Consider the following 25,732-nt stretch of genomic DNA (forward strand, 5'->3'; position numbering starts at 1 on the left):
AGAGACCCCACAGAAGAGCCCAGAGCCAGGACCCAAGTGAGAGTTGGCGGGGATTCACGACCGGCTGACCACTAATTCCCAGATCCCCAAACCCCTCGAGGCTCACATCATGAAGTCTTGGAAGGTCCTACTTAAAGGTTCAAGAGAGCCTCCAGATCCCCAGGACTCCAGGTGCAACCCTGCTCAAGTCTGAGCCCTGACTCTGACTCCCTAGCCCGGGACCGCAGGGGCAATTCATCTGCGGCTCAGTGGCAAACAGCGCTCTGCAATCCGGCCAAAGCTGGATTCCGAGGGCCCTGGGGTTAGCAGCTCCAGCTAGGCAGAAGGGAAGAGGGTCCTTAATCCTCGCAGGATAAAGACACAGATGAGGAGGATGGATGGAAAGCCCAGAGTTTGGGCTCTGAGTCCCGGATCCATCTCTACTTGAATGATCTTGGGCAAGTCACCGCACATCCTTGAGCCCGTTTCCTCCTCCTTGATGTGAAGGTGATCTTTCCTGACCAGTCTACACCTACAGGTAGTTGTGAGTTTCCAAAAGTGGCTTATGGTTGCACATACCTTTCCCAGCCCCAGGCTGGGCTGCCTTCGGCTAGGCTAAGGTTGCACACACTCTTCCCTACCCCCGGCTAGGCTACCTTACCAGGGTGACCTGGGCTCTCCAGCTCCCACCCGGCAGAAACCCACCCAGAGGAGAGGGGGTGCTGGGTCCTAAACCCAGGCCTCTACCGGCCGCTGATTAAGAGTGTTGAGAGAATCCTGACTGGGAAGTGGGTCTTCTGGCCATTGCCCACCTATACGATTGGCCGCTCCTGCAGCCACAGCCTGGAGCTCGGACACTGCGAGAAGCGCACGTGCGCTCCCCGTTTCCAACCCTGTCGAGCCAGTGGGACAGGATCCGAACTTCCTCGGACCAGTCAGGGCCATTCGCTCCCTCGGTTTCAACGCTGAACCCACCAGCCGCGCCGAAAACGAAACAATAATGTATAAGTTTGTTTAAAGCCGAAAAGCGGCTCTCACAGGAGCGAGTCTCACGCCTTGGAAAGCGTCCCTTGGAGATGGAAAACACTTTGATCCCGAGAGCTGTTAAGTTAAATACAAGACCTTCCCGCGTGGTCCCCCAACCGGGCGGGTCCAGCAATGTCTGCGGAGTCGCCGGGACCTCACGCTCGCAGAAACGTTCCACGCCTGGCTAGCCCCAGGATGTCTTTCGGAGAATCGGCGGTTCACCATAACCCTACACTGGTGTTTCAGAGGCTCCAGGGAAGGGTCTCGCCCACAATCGTTTCTTCAAATGAACTGACAACTGTAAACAGTGACAGACCACTTGGGGGCACCGGCTGGAACCGGGCGAGACGCGCTGGAGGTAATTCTCAGAAACCCTAGGCCCGCCCCTTTCTGGACGGTGCCTCCGGCCGGTGAGCAAAGCTGGCCAGCGGGGGCGTGACCTGGGGCCCAGTCCCAGTCCTCCGGCCTGACCCGCCTGTGACCCCTGCGGGCCGGACCGTGACATCTGAGTGAACTCTGCAGGGCCATCTCGCCAAGTTCAGCGCGCGCCGGGTCACAAGATGAGCGGGGCCTGCCCGCTGGAAATCGCCACAAAGGGGAAAAATGTTTTACTCTATCTGCCATTCAGACCCGCGTGGGCGACCAGGGGAAAGGATTAAATGGGATAGTGAAGAGCACTAAAGATCATCTTGAAGAGGGAAAGGGTCGGTAAATGACCAACCCAATAAGAACTTTGACCTAGAAACCTTACCAGGCTTTCTTGGGTGCTGGTGGGTAGAGAGAGGGCTTCGTTAGCTGGAAAACAAAATAATGTTTCTAAGATGTTTACAAAACAGACTGATGGTAAGGGTTGGCAGGGGTAGGGAGTAGTTTTTTGCTGGGCGGGGAGGTGAGCTCCTGACTGAGGTCAGCTGAAGCACCCCTCCCCCACTTTTCTCCCGTCAACACTTTCTTCCCTCGTCTTGAGCAGATTCCCACCCCTTCGGTTCTAAACCTCCTGTACTCTCTGCTTGGGGCTCTTCTATCCCCGGACACCCCTGGCTGGTTCCTTCCAAAGTCGAATGCCACTCTTTCCAGCCCCCAGCAGAGCCGCCAGGCACTCTGTATGACAGCCCTGTTTTATTCTCGAAACAGCTCTACCATCATCAGAATTATTCTTGCTCGTTTGTTAGTTTATTTACTGTCTCTTTCCTTTGCGAGCACACCAAGTCCAAGAGGGTAAGAATCGTATCTGCCCCTTACTCAGAGAATCAGAAGCAAGAGCTCTGATTTTCCTTGAAATGATGAGTCGATGTATCACTAGGAAGTCACAGTAAAACTGAAGCTGCCCTTTCAGAGGCTTATAGTTTAGTACAGACCACACAGCACGTAAATCAGGTATCTTGGAACCTGGGAAGTCCAGGCTTCTGAGAGCCCCGCCGCATCTATCTCTCCTCAAATCAGAATCAACCCCAAGCCCTGGTCTTCCCACCACCTCACCCTAGTGGAGCTTCTGAGATGAGATGTTGTCTCTGAAGCATCAGGAGCACCCTGAGGGCAGGCCTCAGATCTACCACTTTCACCGGCTCTGTGGCTCTGGCGCCTGCCTGCAGATCCCATGGCGCCAGGGCCTGTGGTCAGCCGTGGGTGATGAATTGTTGCAGATGGGGTTATGACTGTGTCAGTTGAGCTCAGAAGGGCCCGCTGTGCTCCTGCTCCTGAGCTACTGGGCCCTGCCTAAGCCTGCTGCCTCCCCTTCCCTTCTGGCCCCAGGATCCACCTTAAGCCTAAGGTCAGGAGGGCACTTTCTGGTTCCTTCTGGTTCACTAAGGGGTCAGCTCAGGACTTGGAGGCAACTTCTCTGGCTCACCCATCATGTTCAACTGCCCCCAGCCTGTCCGAAGGTGGGCAGCAGGTTACAGCGTGTTAGGAAAAAAGGAGGCTCTTGGTTTAGATTTAAGCACTGTTGGGAACTTTTGTGTTGGAACCTAGGGATCACTATGAAAGGATAAAAGGCCAAGAGCTACATGGTGGCCACAGGCCAGAGACTGGAGCAGGGGGTAAGGGATGGGGTGGAGGAGAGCACTGGCTGAGTGGTCTAATCTCCGGCCTCAGTCTCTGCTTGTAATGAAGGAGGTTGAAGCAGTAAACCAGGGCGTCCCTGCAGTCAGCTATCATCTTGGAGATAATCTGTAGCTCAGTTCCCTGGGGCTATGCTCAAGAGTTTCCAGCAGCCTGGGCCCCAGGCTGTCCAGTTCCTAGCCCCTCTCTGGGTATATGAAGGGCAGGCCCTTCTGGGGAGGGGGTCTTTCTTGAGTCTCTGCCAGCTCCATCCCACTTTCCCACCGAGGAGCAGCTGCCCAGCTAAGCTGCAGCCTTCTCACTCAACTACTGCCAGGAAACGATTTCTCGGCCTTCCTGTTTTGGGTACAAATACCCCAAACCTCTCTGATTATGTCTCAACCTCCCATGAAAATAATCCAGCCTTAGAATCCTCTCAGTGTACCTATTCTCTCCTGTATAAATGGAAAGATTATATGCGTTCTTGAACTAGGAATTTTTCTTTTAAGAAATCGCCAGTAGAATCCGGAACTGTTGATCCTGTTTAGAGCCCTGAAAGCGCCCGCAATTCTGGGTTTCTGCCGAGACAGGCAGAGTGGCCAGGGCGCACCTAGCGGAGGCCAGCTGCCTGAGGGCCTTCCGTTGGGCGCCTTCTCAGTGTCTTCCTATGGCCCAAAGCCAGGCCAGATATGCCCTCCTGGCGTCCCCGCTTCCTCGCTACAGTTGCGGGCCCTCCCTCATTCGACGGCCCACCCCACCCCACCTCCCCACGACCCATGCCTCCTCCCCAGCTTGAATCCTAGGGGAAATTTTTCCACCATCCCTGCTTTGAAATCCTGGGAAAGGCATAAGAGACTTGGGCCACCACCTTTCCTCCCTAAGGGCGCGAAGTGCTGGAGGCACCATCCCACCAGCCAGGACGCTTCACCAAGTGCGGTGGCGGTGGTTCATGAGTCTCCTCCCTCAGAGTCGGACACAGAGCTGCGTTCAGTAACCTTCTGATGAATGAGAGCGCGCCGGACCCGGCATTGGAGAACGGCAGATGGGCGGCGCCGCAAGCGCGCCGCAGCCGCTGGCCAAGCCAGGTTCCACAGCGCAGCAAGTCAGAGGCGTTGCCCATCCTGCGCCGCCGGAGACGCAAGAGGGTGGAAAAAGAGCTGCAGCCCGTCCACCGGGTGCACGATGGGCACGGTCTGCATGGCGGGGAAGGCAGGCGTGGCCAGTTCCCAGCGCGCCGTGCGCACCAGCTCCACCGCGAGCAGCTGGAGCACGGTCTGCGCCAGCTCCTGGCCAAGACAGCTGCGCGCACCACCGCCGAACGGGATATAATGAAAGCGGCCGGCGGCGCCCAGTGCATCGTCGCCCGCAGTGCCGAAGCGCTCTGGGTCGAAGCCCTCCGGCGGGCTGCGGTACACTGCGGCCGTCTCGTGCGTGTCTCGGATGCTGTACATCACGTTCCACCCCTTGGGGATCTGGTAGCCCTGCGGGGAGGTGAGGAGACCCGCCTGACCACCAGGCACCCGGAAACCCAGCCCTAACCGATCCTTCATCAAACAGGCTTCCAAACGGGCAGGGACGTGCGTCTTAACCGGAAACTAGGATACTGCTTTGCATTCCCGTCTGTTTCAGCTCCTTCTCTGGTGAGCTGTGTGACGTTGGCTACATCATCTCTGAGTCTCAGTTTCTTAAGTGATCAAGTGAGACCAAAAATGCCCGCTTTGTTGTGAGGACTCAAATAACGGGTCTGACATATGTATTAGTGGTCAGTGAGTGTACTCTGTTACTGTTCACTGTTTTCTCTGTTTTCTTCTCACATTAGGAGACCTAAATTCGAGTCCTGCATGTACCAGCTGCCTGCGTCAGAGCAAAGCAAACGACAGCTCCTTTACGGTCATCTCAATTTTTCAGCTCTTTACACTCAACTGAAAACTGCCTCTCTGTACTCACTAGCCATGAGCTGTACATAACCTTCAGATCCAGTAGCCACACTCTGAGAAGGTGCATGTGAGGATTAAATTGTTGGAAGGAAGCTTAAAATGATGAAGGCTTTCATGTTCCCTCAGCTCACCTCTTTTTCAACTATTCCACTTTTGAGAGGTCTTCCAGCCCCGACTATCCGGCTTCCTTGCTCGAACAGGCTTCAGGAGAGCCTTGCTCTCAACAGGCAAATAGAAAATCTTGAAATCATCAAGGCGTGCCCTCTCCTCTCTAGGTCTCAGTTTTCCCATCTGGCTGAGACCCCACCCCTATTCACTCCGGCGGTCCAGTGCTCTTCTACCTTGGTTTCCCTACGTCTTGCACCCCAGGCCTGCTCAGTGGTGTCTGAACTCCAAAATTCAGCATCCCAGACACTACTAAACACCTCACTAACCCACCTACCTTTGGACCACGCCGTCTTGGTGACATGTGGTCCCCATCTGAACCTTTCACTGCTCCAGTTCAAATGCCAGTTCCCAAAATGTTTTGGTATCATTCAGCTAGAGGTCACTCTCTTCTTCACACCAGTTTGTGATGAAGTTGCTGGCTCTGCCCCTCTTTCTCTCCACAACAGCGCCTCAAGGGCAGAATCTCTTTCTCTTGTTCAGTTGCTAAGTCGTGTCTGACTCTTTGCCACACTGTGGACTGCAGCATGCTAGACTTCCCTGTCCTTCACCAACTCTAGGAGTTTGCTCAAATTCATGTCCTTTGAGTCCGTGATGCCATCCAGTCATCTCATCCTCTCAAACTCTGGCATGCAATGGGGATACTGGCTGTTTAAGGCGAAGGGGAGAAGGTGCCCACTCTGCCTGGAGCTGCCCAGGGATCGGGCTGGGGGTGGGGAGGTGCAGCGGCAAACACCCTCAGTTTGGCAGCGTTAGCGTTCCCCTTCCCCGAGTTAAAGTTGGAAGGGACCAAGGCAGCTTCCCTCCAGAGAGCAAACTGAGGCCCAGAGTGAGAAGGGAATTAGCCAAGGTCATACAGAGACGGAGCCGGGCCTAAACCTTAACTTTCTTGCCCCGCTCAAGCCAACCAGATCACTACCCATATTTTAATAATCCCGTTTTCCTGGAACCTGGCCTCAGCCAGAACCCTGGACAGGTAGCAATGATTGGTCCCTTTATCTTGTGAGAGAGCCAGAGAAATGGAGCACAGGACAGAGTGGGCGGCTCTTTGTGCACTACCCAGGCTCACTGGCTGAAAGGGGAGTGCTGGGCAGAGAAAAGGACGATTTTATTCTAAAACTGGCCTCTAACTGAGTTGACTACCCAGACAGCAGTCAAAATCTTCGCAGGTGGCGCTAGTGGTAAAGAACCCACCTGCCAATGCAGGAGACGCGAGACGTGGGTTCCATCCCTGGGTTGGGAAGATCCCCTGGAGGAGGAAATGGAACCCATTCCACTATTCTTGCCTGGAGAATTCCGTGAACAGAGCAGTCTGGAGGGCTACAGTCCATGGGATCGCAAAGAGTCGGACACGACTGAAGCAATTTAGCACATAGCCCGGGGGCCCTAACCTTGCTTTGCGTCCTCAACCGTGGTTCCGGGAAACGTGATCGGATTCAGCCCATTTTCCAGGAGGCCGGGAAAAGGGAAAAGGAGACAGCGCCGTCCTAACCCCTACCCCACCTCCCAGCGGCCGGCTGCAAGGCGGGGCGGGCGAGCGGCGCACTTACGTCGAGCTCGAAGGTGCGCAGGGCTGTCCGATAGCCCCCGGACACCGGCGGCAGGAGGCGCAGCACCTCCTTGACCACGCAGCCGACGTAGCGTAGGTGGCCCAGCGCCGCCAGGCTGAGGTCGGGCTCGCAACCGCAGTCGGGCGGGGGCCCAGCGCCGCCCCCCGAGGCCGCCGGCGCGCAGCCGCACGCGCGCCCCAGCCCCTGTGCCGCCAGCTCCTGCTGGATCTTGGCGATGGCTGCGGGGTGCTGCAGGAGTAGCAGGACGAGGGACGTGCTGGCACTGGCCGTGGTGGAGAAGGCGGCGAAGAGGAGCTCCACAGCTGATTCCTGCAAGACAGCCCAGGGGCGCTGTCTCCATTAGCCGGTTCTCAGGCTGTGGTGCAGGGGCCCCCACATTTGCCATTGCGCACAGGCCAGATCGCAGAGTGCTCGGAGGCACGGCTACCTGGGAGGGTCTGGGAGTGGACTGAATCCCAAGTCCGCCACCTGGGGAAACCACAGATAGCCTTGGGAGGTTCCCATAGATAATGCCAGAACTTTTTTGGTGTAGTGTTCTTAGTGCTTTAAGTGAATTAAGTCATTGGATTCTCACCCGCAGTGTGTGTGGCACAGTTTCTGCCCGTTTTACTGAGGTTCTGAGAGGTGCCCAAGGTCCCTTCAGTCACCAAGCCCAGTAGTCGGGGCCAGGAGTCCAGCACTCTTAACCATGCAGTGTTGCCAACAATGCAGCTGGCCCTCCTGACCGGGACTGCTGCGGAATTAACCAAGGCACCTGCAGCAGCAGAAGCAGCAGCCTGGCACCAAAGTGAGCATCGTGGTCCTCTTCCCACTTAGTGGTGGTCCCAGTGAGTGACTGCACTGCTTCCCCATCTGCACTGTCTGGAGGCTTCATTATCCAGGCCCCAGTCCTCACTGCCTGCCTGTGCCCTCCTCCCAACTCCTGGTATGGTGTCTTCCTTCCTGGCAGCAGCAGGTGTGTGTTTACACCCTGATGGATGTGATCACAGGGTGAATGCGGTGCCCTCCTCTCCAGCAGAGGCTATGTTTGCTCATTGTATAGAGTCTGGCACTGAATAGGTAGAATCTGCTTGTGGAATGAATGAGCTGATCCAAGGCTAACTGGCTGTTCTGGAGAAGATGGGGAGCTGGGACGGAGACCCTGGGGCTCCAAGGTCCTTCCTGACCAGCCAGAACTGAAGATTTCTGGCTAGTGGGTCCCTTCCTGAGAACCTGGACAGTGTTGTCATGCCCTCCCCAGCTCTGCCAAGGCAGAGGGAGTGTCCATGTCTTTCCATACCACTCCCCTTCCCAGCCTAGAACTATTCCTATCTGCCGGGTCCCCCACGACTCACCAGCGCCCTGCTCATCTACTTCTAACCCCTTGACTCTTCCAGACTTCACAACCACCCAGAAGTTAGGAAAGAGATTGTTCGTCCCATTTTCAGAGAAGACACTCAGGCTCAGTGGCTCGCTAGTGGGAAAATGAGTGTCAGAGAAAGGATGAAAGCTGCTGATGGAAGGGATGAAGTGTTTCCATTTCTAACTCCCCTGCCCGCTGCCCCCCCCCTCCCCCAGCCGCTACATTCCTTTTTGGGTTCTCGAGCAGGTGGGCCCAGGGGTCATTCCAAAGCTCCCCTCCTTACTTCCACTGCATGTGTTCTATGCATACATGGGGGAGGGGGTGGCAGTTTCTAATTCTCCAGTAGATGCTCAGTGGCAAAACAGACCAGTACCCGAGGTACCAGGTGCCGAGCTGGCTCATGGATGCGTAGATTTGGGGAGGAAAGGGGACACTTGAAGGAATTGTGGAATTTGACCCTGAACCCTTAGGATTTGTAGAGAAAAGGGGTGAACAAAGCGTCATAGGCAGGCAGACTGCAGAGGCGAAAGCATGAAGTGACAGGGAAGTGGGGAAGAGGAGAGCTGTTTGCTGCCAGAGGCTGTAAGGGAGGACCTAGGATTCATGCCTTCGCTTGGCCCAAAGCCACAGAGGTAGGGGGTGCGGCTGAGCCAGGACTGGACCCAGGTCTCCTCTTTCCCTCACCCTGAGGAGTGTCTGTGGCTCCAAGTGGGGCCAAACAGGATGTTGCTCTGTTGTTCCAGGGATTCAGCCTGTGTGTAGAGACCTGCTATACATGCAAAAGAGGGGAGGAGAAATCCGGCCACATACCTTCAGTTCCTGCACTGAGAGCTCATGGCCCAGTTCCCTAGTGCTGTGGATGATCCCATCGAGGGCATCGCCTGGCTCCACAGCAGTCTTGTCTTCAAGAAGCTTCTGTGCAATGGCCTCCTCCAGGTGCCGATGCAGCTGGTCCCGGGCCCGAATGCCCTGATGTGTGGGGAGACAAGGGAGTCGGGGTAGGAAGGCAGAGGGGGCTAGCCCTGGACACCTACCCCCCACATCTTCCCAGTGCTGGTCTGGCTCTGCTGAAAGCTAGCGTTAACAGATTCCCAGCTCAGCTCCACATTGTAGAAGGGACTCAATATAAAGGCTCAGGAATTTGTCCTTTACCCTCATACACCATTCTCTCTTGATGATCACAAGCCCCTCTTTGGAGCAAGGCAAACAGTTTACTGTCCTCCTAAGGGGAGGATGCTGAGGCTCAGAGAGGTCAAGCAATTGTCCAGGGTCACGCAGCTTCAAGTGTCTGTGCTTGGCAGATTACCCAGCCTGGGAGTTAGCCCACCGCCCTTCTCCTGCCTGCAGGGGCGGTTGGCACCGGTGCAGAGAGGAAGGGACACCTTGATGTACTCAGGAAAGCTCTGGCTTAAAGAACACTACTGGAAGTTCTAAACATTAGCCTTTGTAAAAAGGGATAGCCAGGAGGGCTGGGGTGGTCCCCCAGAGTTCAGGGAGCAAGCACAGTGAGAAAGCATCTGCCAGGGGAAGCATTTTGAGCACATCGGCTTCTTATCGGGGGAGACGGAGATGGGGTGGGGAGGTGTCAAATCTTGCCTCTGCCCCTACTAGCTGTGTGATCTTGGGCAAGTCATTTAACCTCTTGGAGCTTCAGTTTCTTCATCAATTAAATGAGAATAATATTTTGAGGAGGATTAAATCAGAAAAACGTACCCGAGGCAATCGGTCCATATATCAGGTCCCTTTACACATAACTATTATTTTTAATTGGGTGAATGAAAACCAGGACACTGGCACAGTAAGAAGCCCCAGATCAGTTGCTCTCTAAGTCCGGCCCATTGCTCTGAAGTTTGAAGAGGCCATGGTTCTCTAATCCGGAAACTAGCGGGCCTGGGGCCGCGGGCGCTGAGCCGACACCCACCCCTCTCCAACCCCGGCTGGCGCCGGCCTGGGCCGGGGGCGTGTCTGCGGCCCTTGTGCTCCCATCCGTTGCCCAGCCACGGGGCTTCCAAAGAGGCGCTGCAGGCCGGGCCTGGAGGCGCCGCTCTGGGGAGGGGCCGGGGCGACTGGCTGGGCTCCCGCCACCGAGACCCAACGTCGGGAAGCCCGCGGCTGCTGGGGCTGGAGCTCGTCCCGCCAGGCGTGGTCCAGAGAGGGTGTGTGGCCCGCCCCGGCTCACACAGCGAGTCAGGACAGAGACCAGCCCCAAGGCCCACCGCCACCATGCCGCCTCCCCACACTAGGCAGAGCCTCCATCTCCCAGCAGAGGTGATGCCTATGGCGCACCAAGGGAGCCTCAAAGGGAAGGTCTGGGGCGGGCGGGGCGGCAGTACCTTGCGCAGGCCGCTGAAAGGCACATCGAGGGGCAGGGAGAAGAGGTTCTCCACGAACTGCTCGAAGGTCCGGGCCAGCTCAGAGCACTGCGCCTCGTCTAGCCGTAGCCCCAGCAGGATGCGCGCGGCCATGCGGAAGGTGAGCGCTTTAGCGGCCTCATAGACTGCGACCGGCCCGCGGGCCGCGCACCAGGAGCGCACCTCCCGCCGCAGCGCCCTCTGCAGGCGAGGCACGTAGCACTCCAGTGCCGCACGGCTGAACGCTCGAGCCAGGATCTGAGGGGAACGCACAGGGTCAGCCCTGCCAGCCGTCCGGTTTCCTCTGCTCCACGACTCCAGCGGAGCCAAGAGGCCAATTTCGGCCCCTTCTTCCTCTTCTAAGCGACCCGGACCCAAATGTGTTGGGTTTTGCTCTCGCCATTCCCTCTAGTTCTTGTCTGATGTACACAGTGCCTCCTCTCCATCCAGGCTCCAGGGGCCACCTACTCCAGGAAGTCGTCCCTAACACTGAGTTTGAATTTCCGTCGGTTCTGGCATCAGAGTCGCATAAGATAGAAGATGCAAGGATCTTTAAGTCCCAGTCCTGGCCTTATAAGCCAAACCCGGAGAAGGTAAGGGACTACCAACCCAATGCCACCCACTTGTCAGGGGCCCTGGTCAGGTTCACAGTGTATGCCTAACACCTCGCCCCGGCCTGGCCCACGGCAGCCGCTCAGAAGCCGCGGGTCCGACGTCCCGACGGCCGCTTCTGTTTTGGGCTCACCTTCCGCCGCTGCCGGTGCGACTCTCCAACCGCGCCGAGCAGAGTGTGCGAGCCCAGAAGGATGTGCGCACTCTGCGGCCACTGGCTACGCACAAGGCGGTGCTCACCCAGCAGGACTGTGCGCACGTTCTCCGCGCCGCTCACGCGGATCACTGGCCTGCCCAGCAGGTGCGTCTTGAACACCGTCCCGTAGCGCTCCCTGCGAGAGCTGTGGAAGCGCGAGCCCTGCGAGCCAGGAGCGAAGAGGGATGGGGCCACTGGGTCTCGGCTGCGAAACTAGCCCAGGGATCCCAACTGCCTCTTGATAAAAACCTCCTGCTCCAGGCTGGCATCTTATTCTTTACAAAACGGTCTCAAAGGTGCCTCGCGACTGACTACCCTACGGGGATGTACATGCTCCCCTTCCCATTGGTGAGATGGGGAAACAGAGGCTTAGAATGGGGACCTGAGTGCCAAATAGCCCATGGCTGAGACGTGCCCCTGACTCCCGATTCAATGGTGGCAGGACATAGGGCCCTAGAACCCCTCTGTTCATCCCTGCGTGGCATCGGGTCTTAGGTTGTGCTGGAGAGAACGCCAGTGACACACGGTCCCTTCGAGGGAGAAGCTGGGTAGAGGGGAGGGCTGTATATGCTCCCTGTAGCCCTGGGCGACAGAAGGAGAATGGCTACGAGCCCTGGGAACCTTGAGAGGCAGTGGGGGACAGAGAAGAACAAGGTGCGGAAACGACCGAGTGCTCACCTGAACTAACCAGTGCAGCGTTTCCCCGAAGAAGGGCCAGCCCATGGAGCCTTTGGGCAGGGGCAGGGCAGAGGCTCGGTCCCGACTCAGCGTCCAGCGGAGAGTCCAGAGGTGCTGCGCCAGGCTGAGTAGCAGGCCCGCGCCCAGGAGCGCGGTGCCCACCGCCCCCAGCGCGGACAGGCAGCTCAGCCCCCAGGGTAACATGGCGAGCCTGCGGGGGACGGGCCGCTCTAAGCGCAGGAAGCGCCGGAGCTGCGGGGCGCAGTGCTCACCTGTTCTGTCCGGAAAGGGCCCGGGGGCCTGGGGACCAAAACTGAGATTTACCAGGGGCTTCGCTCTACAAGCAGAGGGGCAGCGGAGGATCTCAGTGACCACGCGCCCTTAGGGAAAGTGCCTTCATAGAGACCCGCGAGCTCAGGACTTTTTCCTGAGTCGGATGGCTCCCGGGCCAAAATGCCACCTCCTTGCGGGGGTGAGGGCTGCCTCAGGACCGCTCGCGCCGAGCACCTCCCACCGCCCTGGGTCAGCACTCCTTCGACAGAAGCAGCGAGGGAGGGCAAAGAGAGGAGCAACTCACCGGCTTGCCAACGAGGGCTGCGCTCACCCGGGTTGTGTAGACCCCCGCCCACCTCTCTCTTCTCCAGCCTTTTAACCCTTCTCGGCCTACCCCGGCAACATTTATATAGATACTGGATTGCTCCCTGCGGATTGCTCCCGATCCACACGACGTGACGCGCCTCTGCATATTTAAGGCGCTCCACGCAGGGTAATGATTGGAGGCGGTGGGCAGCGGCGAGCTCTCCGGGGGGCTGGTGTGGGGAGTGGCAGTAGCTGCTGCGCTACCGCTCAGCCGGTGCCGTGCCCGACGCAGATCCTCGGGCGGGGCCTGCGGTTTCGCGCCAAGAACTTCCCGACTCCAAGCAGGAGCTCGGCGAGTGGACTGACCTAGCGCAGGGAGCTAACGGGGGCTCTCTCTAACTTCCAGGTGCCGGTTCCCAAGGTTCCCACGACACTACAAGGTTAAAAGGGATAGGGGTTCTCCACTTTGCTCTGCTTTTATTTCAGGGAAATTGTGGTCTTCGATGCCTGCTTTGGCATCGCAAGCGCCTACAAAGGATGGCCTGGGTTGCGATTCTTCGACATCCCCTCCCCTCCAGGTCTCCGGTCCACCACTTCCAGAATCCTTCAAAAGGGGGTAGTGTCACTGCTCCAAAGCTTCACGGAGACTCCCCCTAACCCCACGAGGAGCAGATACCCCTGGGCGCCTTTCGGGTCTCGAGGACCAAATTCACCGATCCCTCCCCCTTTGTATCCTTCCATCCCATTAGGCTACATAGTTGCTTTTCGGGCTTTTTGTGGGGCCCTAAATGCCCAGGACTCGGGCGTCCTAATCACTACGGCTCAACCCAAGAGGTGTGCGTGTTGCGGGGGCGGGGTGGTGGTGGGGATTGCCGGGTGCTTGTTTGCCTGAGAAAAGTAAACTCCTCAAGACCATCGCCGCTGCGAACCCACAGTGGTCTGCTCAAAACAGTGAAAAGGCGGCGTCTCTCTGAATCTGGGACGCCTCAGCCCAAGCCGGGGAGACGTCCCAAGTGCCCTGGAGGGCTGGGTAAGGCACTCGAGGGCCACCGCTTTCCAGTCCTCAGAGAGAACTAGCAGCTCGCCGTCTCTAGTAACTTCCAGAATGTATTGTATTGTACCTAGAAGTAACCATGCTTTCCATATAATATTTTTTAAAACGTTAAATACTTTAGGATTAGAGACGGTCAAGAGAATAAATACTTTTCTTCGTTTTGGCGATACTCCCATTCCAGTAACTAAATAACAGCCTTTCTGAAGAAAGCAGTTGTTTCAAATCAGGAAACTCTAAACAGATGCAACAGCAATGAATTTTCAGCAACCTGCTCAACCTTTTTAATATTTAATCACAAAATCAAGAAATGCACATATAATTCTTTACACTTATTTTACAGAGTCAAATATAAGTTTCTTACAGGCATAAATTCTGAAAATGCAAAAGGATTATTCAGCATAAATACAATGAAGACAAAGTAAGGATCAGATTGATATTACCATTTGGACCACAGTAATTTACACAGAGTAAAATGTACATTCGTTTTAGGTTTTCCAGAGTTCATTTTGGTTTGGCTTGTTTCTGCAATAAGGATCCAGCACTGAGGTCTGCGCCTTGAAGAAAGTAACCCGACCCCTGTGGTAACTTGTATGTGCAGGAGTATGTCTCTCCTAGCACAAGTGGCACCTGAAGTGGTTAGCCCCACTTAGCTTCTGTCCTCCTAACTTGAACCAAACCAAACCAAATAAATGGGGTCAGCTACAAACAATATAGTTAGAAATATTAACCCTGCTGAACAGAAACAACATTGCATCTTCAGAAAATCCAAATACCTTTTCTTCATATTCAGATTAAATTAAACCACCCAAGTAGAACAAGTAATTCACATTCTTATTGGGTAAATAAAGTTCGATTTCAGGTTCCTTTAAATATTTGTCTATTTCCTCCCTCAGAATCAGCAGAATTAGACAATTTAGTCTACTTAAATACTAGTGAGGTGAAAATTCAAGCTACAAGTCAGAAAATGTCAGGGAAATGTCATACATGATTGCATTCCAAAACCAGATACTGGGAAGAAAAAAAAAAACAACCAGAACAATCATTGAAGTCTAAATAGAAAAAACACCTATAGAGGCATAAGTTCTTCTAATGTATTTACACAGTTTCATGTACAATTTTTGACCTGATTTATATATTACAGTTTTGCCTTTTTTCCCTAGAAGTGAAAAAAATTAATGTCACATTTTCCATATATAAAATAGTATTCAATTATTTAAAAATCCATACAAATGATATTTATAATTCTTGTTTCTAAGCTCTCATCAGTGTCTTTTCCCTATTGTATTTTTTAATTCTGCAAACAATTTTCTGTATCATGACCAGTGCCCGTTAGAGATCAATGTTGAGTCACAGACTTGGTGTCACTGAGTACAAGCGATGTGAAGGCTATGTGTGTTGGGACATACCATTCACCAAACTTCTCAGCTGTTTCACAACTGTCTCTATCAACTTCTGTTTGTCTCGATCATTCTTCCTGAATTGAGCAAATATATTGTTCTTTTTGCTAGTATCCTTCATCCTAGGAATATATGTGAATGAAGAAGCTTAATAGAAGGAATTTAAAAGTTATACTGTAACAACTAAGATATCTTGGCATGCTCTGTGTTATCTCACACTAAATCTATGCTTGAAAAATATACTTCAAAGAAAATAGGTATTACTAATAGAGTTACAGAGATAGCAACCGCAGAAAATACTGGCAGCTTTATTTTGCATTCTACATGAAATGGTGTTTTTGCATTAGTGTATAAATCTAAAAGCATGTTTTCTTACATGATACTATTTTCTAATATCATTCCATAAAGTATGCTAAAATACACACCCTCTCAGACTCTGAAAATCATGCTCATAGCAAGACAAGGTGAAAGGAAAAACAACAGAAAATTTAAAGCAGTAATTTGTTTTGCACTGTAAAACAATTTATTTAAAACCGTTCCTGTGTCCTTCTCAAATCAAATACACCACAGATATTTTGAAATGTGGGAAAATAAGACATTCAATTCAAAAAATTGAAATTTTTAATAGTGATATCTGAAATATGATACAGAGAAAAGAAAACATGCTGCATGAGAAGGAAAAGAAACACAACACTTGTTTTCTGGACAAGATGCACCAGTAAGTGTTCTGTTACTTCAGATTTCATAATATTATTTTTTCAAAAGGCATACTTCTCTACCTGTAAGGAATCCAAGCCCATCATGGTAGGCTTTAGATAGCACTGATGGCAAACTGATTCCAGTCCCTTTCTAAAGCTAATTAAGCCAGATATTGAGGACACAATAGGAAAAATGTTTAGTTCATATCAACACAAACAGAAATCTCGTAAAAATCTATACCAACGCTGAAGGCCAGAAAGAAGGCGGCTTATATTTTGGTCATTAAAATGAACTGAACTTTTAAGCTCCATGTAGACATTTTTCTTTTGATTAAAAATCTCTAGTTCTTCAATTATCACTGAATTACCAGCTGCTAAAATGATATGTGAAGCTTTCAGAATATACTCACTTCTCCAAAAGAGTAAGGGCTGTGTTTGGATTCACCCGAAGGTACTTAGACGCTGGCTGACCATAATCAGCTAGATAAGTAGACCAATCCCAAACCATAAACAGGTCGAGGAGCTGAGGAAGACGGGAAAAATGTTAAAGCAATTTTTGACTATTTATCCACAGCTAATACATAAAGTATATGCTACTCTTGATCCATTTGATCCATCTGCTTCTCAAATGGAACAGAATAACCAATCTTATTTTTAAAACTTCATTAACTACATTTTATAACCAATGTAGTGTATAGTGTCTTTTCACTTTTGAAATAACTAAAATTGTGAGGGGTTGCCTTTCTAATAAAGTACTTCATTGCATTTCCAAATAATTGTAAAATAATGAAAACACTTTTATATAAATACATTAACACTTGTTCTAATGTATAGAGGTTTAATCTTTACACATTATTTGGTTCATACTCAGATTTAATTAGTAAAGGTTGCCACTAACTGAAGAATTTTAAAGAATTTAAATTGAACCTTTTTTTTTTTTTTAAGAGGTTAAGTATGTTTACCTTTCAAAGAAGTCGTTTACACCTAGACTTTCCCAAAGTAATTTAAACCAAAAAGCTCAGATAATCTCAATGAAGTGCATTAAACAACCTCTGCTGGATTCTCCCTGGTGATAGATCCTCAGTAGTGTTATGAAATGAGGTCTTCAGGACTCAGCTTGTTAACTCTAGGCAATCATTTTGTATAAACAAACAACAACAAAAAGGAAACCCTCTTGTTTTCCATAGTGTTTTAAAATTGACTATTTGCTTTATAATCTCCAGTTAGAATTGTTGTCAAATTTAGAAGTAATCTTTTAAAAGCAATGCCATGCCTAAACCAAAGCACCAAACTCCTTATCCAACTTTAAAACCTTAATCCCCTTTAAGCCATTTAAGACCAACTTCCTATCCCCATCTAAACTGTTTCAGAAAGCTAAATGCTTTACTTACTACCTTCCTTCAGTTTTTATATTATTCTTTCTTTTTGTTTTAGCTCACTTTACAAGTACGGGGTGTAGTGGTTTTGCTTTCAAATGAAGTATTTGTATTTACTCATAGAATACATGAGCCAATCCACTGACTCTGAGAGAGAGAAAACTTCTGGGGTGGTTAAAAACCAGAGAAAAGTTACAAGACACTAGCTCTTCCTTAGGAAAGACAATGGATTTGTTTGACTCTTCCCCTCTCTACTAATTAGAGACTTTCTTGTACAAAGAAGAAAATTCTATAATGAAAATGTTTGCTACTAATATGAAAAGCCAGGCTATTTTTTCTTTCAGACAACATTCTAGGCCATACCAAGGGTTAAGACACTGGTACAGAAACTGCACTGAGATAATGTTAAAAGAATACATTGAAAAAGAAAAGGGAAGTACTCCAAGTACTCCAAGTTTACTCTTGCTAAAGCAACATTTCCCCTTCTTTCACAAGGAGGAATAGTTACTTTCTACACTCTGCAATGAAAATATAAATTAATATAACTTCTCTAGACTGTGATTTTGCATTATGTAAGAACCTTAGGAAAAAAATGGCCATTCCCTTTGACTCTAATCCTACTTCTAGGAATCTAACTTCAGTGAACAATAATAAAGGTAGATGAAATTTTATCAACAAATATATTAATCTCAAAAATGTTACTTGTGTTATCAAAAATTGAAGAAGGAAAAAAAAAACACTGAAAACAGGTTAAATCTCAATGTTAACAGAAGGGTTAAACAGTGAGGTATATCTATGTATAGAGTGGTTATTCAAATCAATGCTTACACAGAATTTGAAATAACTTGGGAAGAAGCTTATGATAAACATTACTAATAAAATCACATAAAAACCCATCAAAAGAGACTGGAATAAAATTTGAGAAAATGTTAAGAATAGCTGTAATTTGTATGGTGGGATTATGGGTAACTGTGATTGTCTTTATTTTCATAAGATTTACATACATACTTTATTTTCCCCCAATAAATTCCAATAATGAATTCCCCTCACACAGTTGTTAAAAGCCTCATTTTGAAGGAGTCCTCTTTCAGGTATGCATTTGTGTTTGCTCAAGTGTGTGTGGGCATGCGCACAGTCAGCAGAAAGTAACCACTTAATGTACTGGCTGCAAATTCCCTTTCTTTCCGAAAAGCAGCAGCAACATGACCTTTGGGATTTGGAAGAGGAAAAGGCCTTAAAATAAGAGCTGATCTACCCCCAGGTGAGAAAGGAGGAGCCCATTTAATGAATTTAAAACCTACACCAACTCCAACTGTGAGTACAGAAGTGGTTCTTCTACAGCACAAAAACAGACTTTCCTAGATATGCTCTTTTCTCACAAGGTCGGATACTCATATGCAAAGTTCTTATCTCTATAAATTTCTTTAGAAATTACAGAAACCACAAAATTTAACCTAATTGCCCATCTGTTGTTGTTCAGTCACTAAGTTGTGTCTGACTCTGCTACCCTATGGACTGCAGTAAGCAGGTTTCCCTGTCCACCATCTCCCAGAGCTTGCTCAAACTCAAGTCCATTGAGTCAGTGATGCCATCCAACCATCTCATCCTCTGTCGTCCCCTTCTCCTCCTGCCTTCAATCTTTGCCAGCATCAGGGTCTTTTCCAATGAGTCGGCTCTTGACATCAGGGGCTTGATACAGAGGATAGATTTCCTCATTAGAAGGCACTGGGTCTAATGTTAATTCAGGTAAATGAACTTTGAGAAAAAAGCACTGCTTTTTCTGAATGGACTACGGGTGTCCCTCCATCCATAACAATTATAAGGTCCTTTTTCACTTTTTAAAGTACAGTTCTTTTGAGATGAAAGATGTAACACAAAACCAGGGCATTATTCTTGGGTCCTACGTAACACTATGCCGGGCCAGGCTCATGGACTGAGTCCATTTCTGCAAGCTGCTACCTGTGCCTATTTTGACCAAGAAGCAGGATCCCAGGTTTCTGGGATGGTTTAAAAACATGATGCTCTGGAGCCAAAGTGTGACAGGAAGGGATGAGGAAACTGGAGTGGTGCCACCAACTTCTTCACTCCACACAGTCACTGCTTTGGGAATGCCTCTCACATTCGTTGTGCTTTCACAGGATGTACTCTATCCTTAAGGAAAACTTCACTTCTCTGTCTCAAGTTTTGCTTCCTTCAGATGGCAGTACACAAATAATACATCTGTTATTAATCACAAAAAATCTCCCTCAGTCTTGTAAATAAACTGTGAGACATGCTCTCAACAGGTGCATTTATTAGTTAACACATATAACTGAAATTCAAAGATGTAGATCAAACATGAACAAAAACAAAAATCTCCTCTAGATTATCTGCAAGGAGTTTTACAATTACTTATTAAAGGATAAACTCAGGCATATTATAACAAAAATTGGTATTAGGTTCTAAAAATGGGTTTGTTCCAATAGTCAAGTAAAGTAATTCCATCTTAAATCCTTTGGGGAAGTAAGCAAAGTATGGATCATACAAAAATGAATAGCAAAATCACGTGTTTCAGTTCTATTTCATCATGATTTATAAGATTACCTAAAATTAGTAACCTAACTTTTTTTTTTTTACCAAGGATTTAAAAATGCCCTTCATAAGTAATCTGATAATATAAGGTGGATTTATGCCAACTTTTTAAAGTGAGTTGTACATTTCACTTCCTCAGTGATTCCTACGTATGTCCAGCAAACAAAAAGATTCGGCTTAAGAAAAGAAATGGTTCCATGGGTGGTCCATTTATATGCTCAAAATAGTTGAGAATCACTTCAGAATCACTGAAGAGTTAGTCTGTGTCAAAGCATTTAGCCTGCTGACAGTTTCCCATCCTAAACTGCACTCCAAATCTACACCCAAGAAACCTGGGGTCTCAGACCTGTTGAGATCACTTTGTGCAAAGGACACAATGAATCTAGGCCGACTTAAAACCATTCTATGGAACTCTTGAAGTGACTTTTTGCCTTTGTAAAAGTGAACCCAGAGTGCTAGGTCATTTTTTCCTTGAATCTGGTTTAGCTTTCTTTGTTTTGGGTCTTTGGGTTTTGCTTTTGAAGCACCTCAGGGGCAGTGACCCAAGGCAGAAGATAAATAAAGTTAAGCCAACCTCAAGAGAAAAGCAATTGGGGACACCAGGTTTGCTTTTGTAAATGTGAACAGTGATCTGGGGGCTCAGGGTCAACCCTAGTCCCCCAAATTCCCCTTTCCAAACACTAAATCCACCTGGGACCTCAAAGTTGCTTTGCAGATTCCAAAAGTAAACCAGGAGATCATTTTTCCTTTGCTTCCAAAAAAACAAAGCCAGAGCAAGGGTTCCTAGAGTGCTTCAGAGACTTAAACGACAACAAAAATCCTAAACCAGAATGTAGCTTTAAGGAAGAAATATGAGTAATTAGGCACTGGGGATTCAAGAAAAATGGGTCTTATTAAATTGGCCACAATTGGGGAGGGGGAATACAAGTACTTTTTCTAAATAGATGTTGAAATCAAATGATGAGCTCCATATGCTTTTTAAAGCACTTGGCTTTTACCCCTTTCCAGCTATCTGAAAACACATTTGGAAAATTCCACATGCCGCACAGAAAAGAATTTTCAGTAGCAGATAGAAGGGGCTTGGGCAAAAACTAAAGAAGCAGTGTTGAGCTTCTATCCACTTCATTTTTTTGCCTCCAGGTGTTCACTGCCCTTGTGCTGCCTTTTGACTCTCTGATACACCTGACCCCTAACCCGTGCCTGCCCTCTTCAAATAGTCCATCTGCCAAATCCACTCTCAGCCAGCCTTTCCACTCCTAACTACGTGAGGATCAGGAGCAAGGTCTCAGCACATTGTGGCTTAAAGGCATTCTTCTCTTCAAGTCACTTAACTCCAGTGAACTGCACACAGCAGAAGCAGAATGCTCCTAAAGTATTTCTGATGATAAGCCAAGTAGTAGTCCTAGATAACTACTAGGTTGGTTTGGAATTTGGGGAAAAAAGAGGCAAAAGGAATTTACATCATCAGATTTATACACATCTGTATTTACTTTATCTTGAATTTCTTGGTCACTACCATGGCTAAAAGACCATGCAGATACATATATGTGTTTGATTTTATGTGGTCTATTTCTTTATTAAGATTAATTTTATCAAGTAATACATGGTTAATAATCAAATGGGGCACATCATAAAACCAACAGTCCACTATCCTACACTTTCCATTCTCAGACGCAGTCATGTTAACTCCTTCTAATACTGGTGATTACCTCAATATTTCTAAATATACTTATTTTTCTTGTTTTTATTTATCATCATATAGTTAGCATATATGAGGATTTATCTTACTTATACTACCTTCCTATTTTTGATAGTTATAATAATTTTTCTCTATTTTTGCTTTTATAATTTTAATATAATTAAACTATTTCCTCTTGCATCACCTTAATTTTTTTTAACAGTTTGGAGATGTATTTCATATATGGTCCAATTTATCCCTTTTAAAGTATACAAATCAGTGGTCTTATGTACATTCACGGAATTCTCCAACCATGTCAATCGATTTGAGAACACTTTTATCACCCCATACCCATTAGCAATCAGTCTCCAAAGTGGAGTCACATAACATGTTTTTTGTGTGTCCAGTTTCTTTTACTTAACATAATATTTTAAGGTTTATCCATGTTGTAGCAGGTATCAGTAATTCATTCCTCTTTACTGCAAAATAACATTCTGTTATATGGATATACCACGTTTGCTTATCCATTTATCAGTTACTGAACATTTGGGTTGTTCCCATTCAGGGGCTATTATGAATAATACTGCTATGAACACGTTTTTTGGTGGACATGCATTTTACTCTTGGGTATATATCTGGGAGTAGAATTGGTTACAGAAACTTTTAAGAGGATCTTTTGACTTTCCGTTTAGTAATGTAAGAATATTAGCACCTTACATAGTTGAGTTTTAAATAATTCTTTTGGCAATTGGGGTTTAAAATATTTATATTATATATTTAAACTCACATAACAAAAGATGTTTAACTGAAGTTTCCTAAAAAGTTCTGTATGAATCCAGACAGGTATTAGTAAATTATTACGAAGAATTTTTTTGGACTTTCCTGGCAGTCCAGTAGTTAAGACTTTGCGCTTCCACTGCAGGGAGCGTGAGTTCTATCCCTGGTTGGGGAACTAGGATCTTGCATGACATGAGGCACAGCCCCCTCCCCCCAAATAACTTTTTTATCTTCTACTTCTAAAATACAAAAAACCTAGTAACTAGCCAAATAGAAAAGAACATTTCAGATATTTTGCTCAAGTAGCTGAGTGTGGTTTTGCTTTGTATGCCACCTTCACATGTATATGCGGCTTGTTTTTCTTCACGAGTACCTTGCTCAGTTGCCTCATGTTGTGGGGTGAGTCACACACTGAGTGCTAGCACTTAACCTAATTACCCAAACCAGAAATCTGGATTCACTCTGCTTTGAATCTTCTCTCTCACAACTTCTGCTCCTTATTTATTGCCAAATTATGTCAATTTAATGTCTTAAATATTTTTTTCCTAAATATTTCTTGAATTCACTTGCTATCTACTTTCCACCACTGCTATTACTTCTGTCCTAGATTTAGATATCAGATTCTGTCCCCTGGGGCCTTTGGTCTTGCCTATTCCCTCTGCCTGCTCCCCAGGATCCATCAACCTCCACACTGCTGCCAGACAGAAGCAGCTAAAATACGTATCTGATCATGTCATTCACTTGCCTAAAACTTTCAATGACTTCCCAGCTCCTACAAGATAAAGTTCCAGTTCCTTAACATGACATGCAAAGTGATCTTTTGGCTTCCTCTCCTGCCTTGGAAATTCAAGCACCTAAACAAGGAACTACTCAAGAGTTTTTTTAACCATGATGATCCCCCACGAAATTGTCATTTTCTTCTGAGTCCCTTTCTCCTCTTTCTTCACCCAGGGAACTCTCACTTATTCCGTACAATTTAGGTCTGGATTCACTTCTCTCAGGAAGCCTTCCCAGACCACCGTGGGTTAGCTGTTCTCTCTCGTGTGTCCTCACATTCCCCTTCACAAAATCTCTATCACACTGTTTTTCACACTATGCTGATATCACAGTTACTATGTCCGTCTCCCCACGAAAGAATCAAATATCAATAATTCCTTCTGTAGTCTGAATGATGCATGGCTAACTCAGCCCGACTTTTTCTTATATGGCAGTAGTGAAGCCTTTTCTCCTTCCTATTAATGTACTTTGTAAGTGCCTCAAAGCTGGTGACTTGTTTTGCTTAACATCTGTACCTTCACCTTTGGCCCAGTACATAGTATATAGCAGGAACCAAGCAAATGTTACCTTTTGACACAGAGTTTATGTCTATGCAGAGCCCACATCATATATACTAATAAGATAGCTATGTTATTATTTACTTTACTATTTACAATCAAGACAACTCTGAATTTTTAGTAATGCCTTATATTATTCTGAAAGCCAGATACTTAGTCTCTTTGATTTAATTTGTGCTATAGAATATAGTAAAATATTTCATAACCAAAGTTCTACTCCTGAGATTACCTTTTGTAATCAGTGATGCCACAATCAAACATGCTAAATAAACATTCCTGGGTCATACCTTTAATTTTCTATCCGGATTCATTACATCACATGCCACACTTATATAACAGGGAGTTATGTAATGACTTTACCAATGAAGCTCAGACTTCCAATACTAAAGAAATCAAACCTTGAAACTCATGATGTGAGGTGTTCCCTAAACTTTTAGTTCTCTATGATAAGTCATTCTGTCATTGCAGCTCTGAAGAAACATGATCTGCTAATATGAACTGACTTTGGAAGAACTCAAACAACAAAGGAAAACAATATGGATCAGCCAATGAAGAAGAATTGTATGCCAATGTGTCTTTACTCCAGGATATAGTAGTTGCTCAAATGAGAGAAGCTAGACTGGGCTGGGATTTCTTTAAGTACTCCTGTAGAGTACACTTATTAAGAAGAACAAGAGGGAGAGGATAACCATTTTTAAAGTTTGTAAGAGTCTAAGTGGCTACTCCTCTCCTCTCCTCCCCATGGTTGTGTTTTAAAATAATGCAAATGAAAACTTGGAGGCACAAATAGCTGGGTTAATTTAGTCTTAAAAGTAATTAGTGACATATGTTTTACTATAAAATTTTAGCAAGTCAAATAATATATATTATTTATAACTTGTCACTAGTTATAAACAGTGACTTTTAGCTTTTGAAAACACAAAGCTAAACTAAAATTAAAACTAAATACTTCAGGCCCCAATACATATTATCATTCTATTCTTTGAAATGGAACTCAGGCCATTTGAGACAAATGAAGCACAACATGACCATTATATACTAACTGCCTCAGGAGGAAAAGGGGGAGAGTTTCTATGGTAATAACTTAGCAGGAACTGACAAAGCAAATACCCCAGTTCTGGTCCTTGCAAAAAATTTTTGGGGAGGTGGGGAAGTGAATTTCAGATGCATGTCTCATTTGTTCAGCTTTCTAGAGATAAAGGTCTCTGTTTTATGTCCTAGAATATATTAATAAATGCAGACCCTTTGCCCATTTGCCTTAGATTCCCAAAGAATACAGAGTTAGCTAGTCTACTGTACTTAGTATGATGGAATAAGGAAAATAAGGACCTTTGCAGTCTATATTAAAGACAATACTATAATATCTTGGTGAATATTTCTATGAAATATTTAACAGGGCTTGCATTGTCATTCATTTTTTTCTTTCAAATCTTATATTAGATTTTGTAACTTTTACTCAACTTAAAAATATATGTATTTTTTGTTCCTCTAAATCTAAAAGGCACTTACTTATGTTAAATAATTTATTAACCTCTAATTATCCAGGCCCCCATGAACAGTATGAACAGGCAAAATGATAGGACACTGAAAGATGAACTCCCCAAGTCAGTAGGTGCCCCATATGCTACTGGAGATCAGTGGAGAAATAACTCCAGAAAGAATGAAGGGATGGGGCCAAAGCAAAAACAATGCCCAGTTGTGGATGTGACTGGTGATAGAAACAAGGTCCGATGCTGTAAAGAGCAATATTGCACAGGAATCTGGAATGTTAGGTCCATGAATCAAGGCAAATTGGAAGTGGTCAAACAGGAGATGGCAAGAGTGAACGTTGACATTCTAGGAATCAGCAAACTAAAATGGACTGGAATGGGTGAATTTAATTCAGATGACCATTATATCTACTACTGTGTGCAGGAATCCCTTAGAAGAAATGGAGTGGCCATCAATGGTCAACAAAAGAGTCTGAAATGCAGTACTTGAATGCAATCTCAAAAATGACAAAATGATCAATGTTTGTTTCCAAGGCAAACCATTCAATATCATGGTAATTCAAGTCTATGCCCCAACCAGTAATGCTGAAGAAGCTGAAGTTGAACGGTTCTATTTAGACCCACAAGACGTTTTAGAACTAACACCCAAAAAAGATATTCTTTTCATTATAGGGGACTGGAATACAAAAATAGGAAGTCAAGAAACACCTGGAGTAACAGGCAAATTTGCCCTTGGAGTATGGAATGAAGCAAGGTAAAGGCTAATTTTTGCCAAGAGAACGCACTGGTCATAGCAAACACCCTCTTTCAACAACACAAGAGAAGACTCTACACATGGACATCACCAGATGGTCAACACCAAAATCAAACTGATTATATTC

General features: G+C 47.2%; 2 protein-coding genes across 2 annotated transcripts in view; both read right to left on the reverse strand.

The window, feature by feature from the left end:
• Positions 1 to 4,148: 4,148 nt before the first annotated feature.
• Positions 4,149 to 12,101, reverse strand: CYP26C1 (cytochrome P450 family 26 subfamily C member 1). The gene is made up of 6 exons (XM_070363608.1): positions 11,898 to 12,101; positions 11,157 to 11,381; positions 10,394 to 10,669; positions 8,871 to 9,029; positions 6,698 to 7,027; positions 4,149 to 4,526 (listed from the first exon to the last, which is right to left on the reverse strand). Exons 1-6 carry the CDS (start codon positions 12,099 to 12,101, stop codon positions 4,149 to 4,151), a joined length of 1,572 nt encoding a protein of 523 aa, XP_070219709.1.
• Positions 12,102 to 13,793: 1,692 nt separating this feature from the next.
• EXOC6 (exocyst complex component 6) overlaps positions 13,794 to 25,732 on the reverse strand; it is a 176,851-nt gene continuing 164,912 nt past the window's right edge. Inside the window, 2 exon segments of the mRNA XM_005890631.3 lie at positions 13,794 to 15,049; positions 16,036 to 16,148. Of these exon segments, the coding sequence (XP_005890693.2) occupies positions 14,917 to 15,049; positions 16,036 to 16,148 (246 nt within the window). The 3' untranslated portion in view covers positions 13,794 to 14,916.

Source organism: Bos mutus, chromosome 26 (assembly GCF_027580195.1).
Source record: "Bos mutus isolate GX-2022 chromosome 26, NWIPB_WYAK_1.1, whole genome shotgun sequence".
In the NCBI taxonomy this organism is placed as follows: Eukaryota; Metazoa; Chordata; class Mammalia; order Artiodactyla; family Bovidae; genus Bos; species Bos mutus.